The sequence below is a fragment of the Procambarus clarkii genome, chromosome 7 (genome assembly GCF_040958095.1).
Source record: "Procambarus clarkii isolate CNS0578487 chromosome 7, FALCON_Pclarkii_2.0, whole genome shotgun sequence".
NCBI lineage: Eukaryota > Metazoa > Arthropoda > Malacostraca > Decapoda > Cambaridae > Procambarus > Procambarus clarkii.
The window spans coordinates 21,893,398-21,896,849 of NC_091156.1; the positions used below are offsets into that span (position 1 = coordinate 21,893,398).

Genomic DNA, 3,452 nt, shown 5'->3' on the forward strand with positions numbered 1-3,452 from the left:
TATTAAAGTAAGTAATTATCAATAGAAGGTACCAAACTCTCCCTTATTAAAGTAAGTAATTATCAATAGAAGGCTCCAAACTCTCCCTTATTAAAGTAAGTAATTATCAATAGAAGGCTCCAAACTCTCCCTTATTAAAGTAAGTAATTATCAATAGAAGGCACCAAACTCTCCCTTATTAAAGTAAGTAATTATCAATAGAAGGCACCAAACTCTCCCTTATTAAAGTAAGTAATTATCAATAGAAGGCACCAAACTCTCCCTTATTAAAGATCAGCACCACAAGACTCCTTCTATGACTCTACACTCTGCCAGACTCTCTTAAAATGCTACACAAGGACTCACTAAGCTCTTCTCTGCACTCTTGAAGCACCCTGGCAAACACTTCGTCTCGCCCTGGGCAAGTGTTGGATGGCTTAACACTTTCTCCTGGGCACGTGGTGGACGGCTTAACACTTTCTCCTGGGCACGTGGTGGACGGCTTAACACTTTCTCCTGGGCACGTGGTGGACGGCTTAACACTTTCTCCTGGGCACGTGGTGGACGGCTTAACACTTTCTCCTGGGCACGTGTTGGACGGCTTAACACTTTCTCCTGGGCACGTATTGGATGGCTTAACACTTTCTCCTGGGCACGTGTTGGACGGCTTAACACTTTCTCCTGGGCACGTATTGGATGGCTTAACACTTTCTCCTGGGCACGTGTTGGACGGCTTAACACTTTCTCCTGGGGACGTGGTGGACGGCTTAACACTTTCTCCTGGGCAAGTGTTGGATGGCTTAACACTTTCTCCTGGGCACGTGGTGGACGGCTTAACACTTTCTCCTGGGCACGTGGTGGACGGCTTAACACTTTCTCCTGGGCACGTGTTGGACGGCTTAACACTTTCTCCTGGGCACGTATTGGATGGCTTAACACTTTCTCCTGGGCACGTGTTGGACGGCTTAACACTTTCTCCTGGGCACGTATTGGATGGCTTAACACTTTCTCCTGGGCACGTGTTGGACGGCTTAACACTTTCTCCTGGGCACGTGGTGGACGGCTTAACACTTTCTCCTGGGTACGTGGTGGACGGCTTAACACTTTCTCCTGGGCACGTGGTGGACGGCTTAACACTTTCTCCTGGGCACGTGTTGGACGGCTTAACACTTTCTCCTGGGCACGTGGTGGACGGCTTAACACTTTCTCCTGGGCACGTGTTGGACGTGTGACGGTAACGCGTTGGTGTTCGGCTGTTCAAAAGCTAGGGGTATGGCCTCGTCACATATAGAAACAAAAAATAGAAAATCTGGAACTTCGTCTGTGGTAAGGTAATGAGAAGACACACAAAACACAAGTAAATTTAACAATGAAATTTTAATTACGTTAGAAAAGCAAAACATGAATAAAATGGACATACAAATTCGTATAATAAAATCAATCAATCAAAATAGTAAGAATAATCAAATGACAAAATGAAAAGTTACGTTAAGACAAGTGAGTAATATCAAGTGAACAATATACAATCAAATAAGAGGTGCAGGAATATTGGCTTTAAGCTATCACCTCTCTTAGTACACGTAAGTCACGGCTTAGTCTACCAACGAGACGTGTTAACCTGATGAAAGCACTGGATATTCTGAGATCTGAGGTCGTGGTGGCCCCAGACATCAAGTAGTGTGGTGGGTGGAGTGCAGTTGCAACTGGACCCGCAGCCAATCAGCGATGAGCAGGCGACAAGACAGGTAGTTTGGTGGTTCGAGGTGGAGCAGGTGTTCCTGGCTGCATACGTTTTGCGCTTCTGGCAAAACTTGGTGTTGTTGTCGTTGTTGGATATTTCTTCCATACTAGTTTTATAGATTTGTAGCGACGTATTTTGGAGGGAAGAGCAGGCTCAATCTCTTGAAGGAGATTATCGTCACAACTCTCCCCCGAAGCCTGCGGTTCTGGAAGAAGTACGTCATTATGTGGTGGAGTAATAGATGGAGTCGCTTCTACTTCATAAACTCTGGAGAGATCATCGGCTAAGATGTTGTCGGAATCTTGGTATAGCGTGTCTCCAGGTTGAATTTCTGCAGTTATCAAGCCCATAGTAGAAGACGTTGAGATGAGAAGTGGGCGTGCTGCAGGAGGTGTAGGGTGGTGTGGTCCGTGTTGATGGTGGACCGAGCACTTTTCAGGTGTGGAGTGAAGTGCTGGAGCTTCAGGATGATGAAGAGTAGCTCCTTGCCAATTGTTCCGTAGTTCCTTGTAGCAGTAGTCGCTGACAGGTGTATTCTCCTCGCCTCGTTGCTGCATCACGACACCACCAACGTCGGTATCATTGGTGTCGACATGGAGGATGAAGGGCTTATCTGACGAGGTGAGAGTGGAATTAGAATATGGCAAAGGAGCACTATTAGGGTCCTGAAAATGGTTGGGATTATCAATATGGATTTTTGAATGAGAAAGCGTGGATTCCTTGTTGGTGCTTTCGGGAGGAGAAGCTGGGATGGTCTCACTGTGGATGTAGGGTTCTGTGAAGGTAGAGTAATGGATTAGGACAGTGGGAGGAGTACCATTATATTGCTTCAGGAGGTTGACGTGGCACAGCTGGGTCTTCCGCCGCCTATCTGGAGTCTCGATTACGTAGTTGTTGTTGCTGCTTCTGCACTCTTTGACGCGGTAGGGTCCTGAAAATCTGTTTTGTAAAGGAGAATTTGGGATAGGAAGATATGCAAGTACGAAGTCTCCCGGCTTAAATTTTCTTACTTTGCTGGTCTGGTCGTAATGAGTCTTCATCCTCTCCTGGGCTTTCAATAGATTATCATGGGCAAAACGGTGGACTCTCTCTAGAATGTGTTGAAGGTTTTGAAGAAACTGGGGCACATTCTGATGCTCACTGAAGGTGGCATCTCTGAGAGAGTCTTTGAAAGCCTTAAGGGGAGTACGGCACTTACGGCCGTAGAGCATCTCATAAGGAGATACTCCTAGGGACTCATTGGGGAGACTTCTATAAATACACATTATAAGGTCGATTTGCTTATCCCAATCCTTAGAGGTTTCACTACAAAACTTTTTCAAGAGTGCTTTGATAGTCTGATGACTACGTTCAAGAGAACCCTGTGAAGCAGGATGATAGGGGCTGGACAATACCTGTTTGATGTTGAACTCCTCCAGTGTCCTTTTGAAGAGATCACTGGTGAAGTTGGTACCACAGTCGCTCTGAATCTCCCTGGGAAATCCGTATTGAGTGAAGATCTTCAATAGATGTTTTACAACCGTAGCAGCCGTGATGTTCTTCACTGGAACTGCTATGGGAAATCTGGTGGTAGGACACAGGATGGTTAAGATATAGGCGTTACCTGAACTGGTCCGAGGTAAAGGACCAACACAGTCTATTATAAGTCTGTGGAAAGGTTCCGCAGGCACCTGTATGGGAATCAGTGGCGCTCTGGGAATGGAGATGTTCGGTTTGCCTGCCATCTGACATG

The 3,452-nt window shown here is 46.2% G+C and overlaps 1 protein-coding gene across 1 annotated transcript; it reads right to left on the reverse strand.

Annotated features, from left to right (window-relative positions):
- Nucleotides 1–301: 301 nt before the first annotated feature.
- Nucleotides 302–2,760, reverse strand: LOC138357856 (sporozoite surface protein 2-like). The gene is made up of 2 exons (XM_069315022.1): nt 2,608–2,760; nt 302–1,243 (listed from the first exon to the last, which is right to left on the reverse strand). The coding sequence occupies exons 1-2, from the start codon at nt 2,758–2,760 to the stop codon at nt 302–304; spliced, it is 1,095 nt and encodes a 364-aa protein (XP_069171123.1).
- Nucleotides 2,761–3,452: the final 692 nt, after the last annotated feature.

Bases quoted from the DNA above. Each gene is read 5' to 3' on its own strand.
- LOC138357856 (XM_069315022.1), bottom strand. From the start codon at position 2,760: ATGAAGACTCATTACGACCAGACCAGCAAAGTAAGAAAATTTAAGCCG. The intron at 1,244-2,607 runs GTAATCGAGACT...CCATACCCCTAG, and splicing joins GAAGCAGCAACAACAACTAC to CTTTTGAACAGCCGAACACC.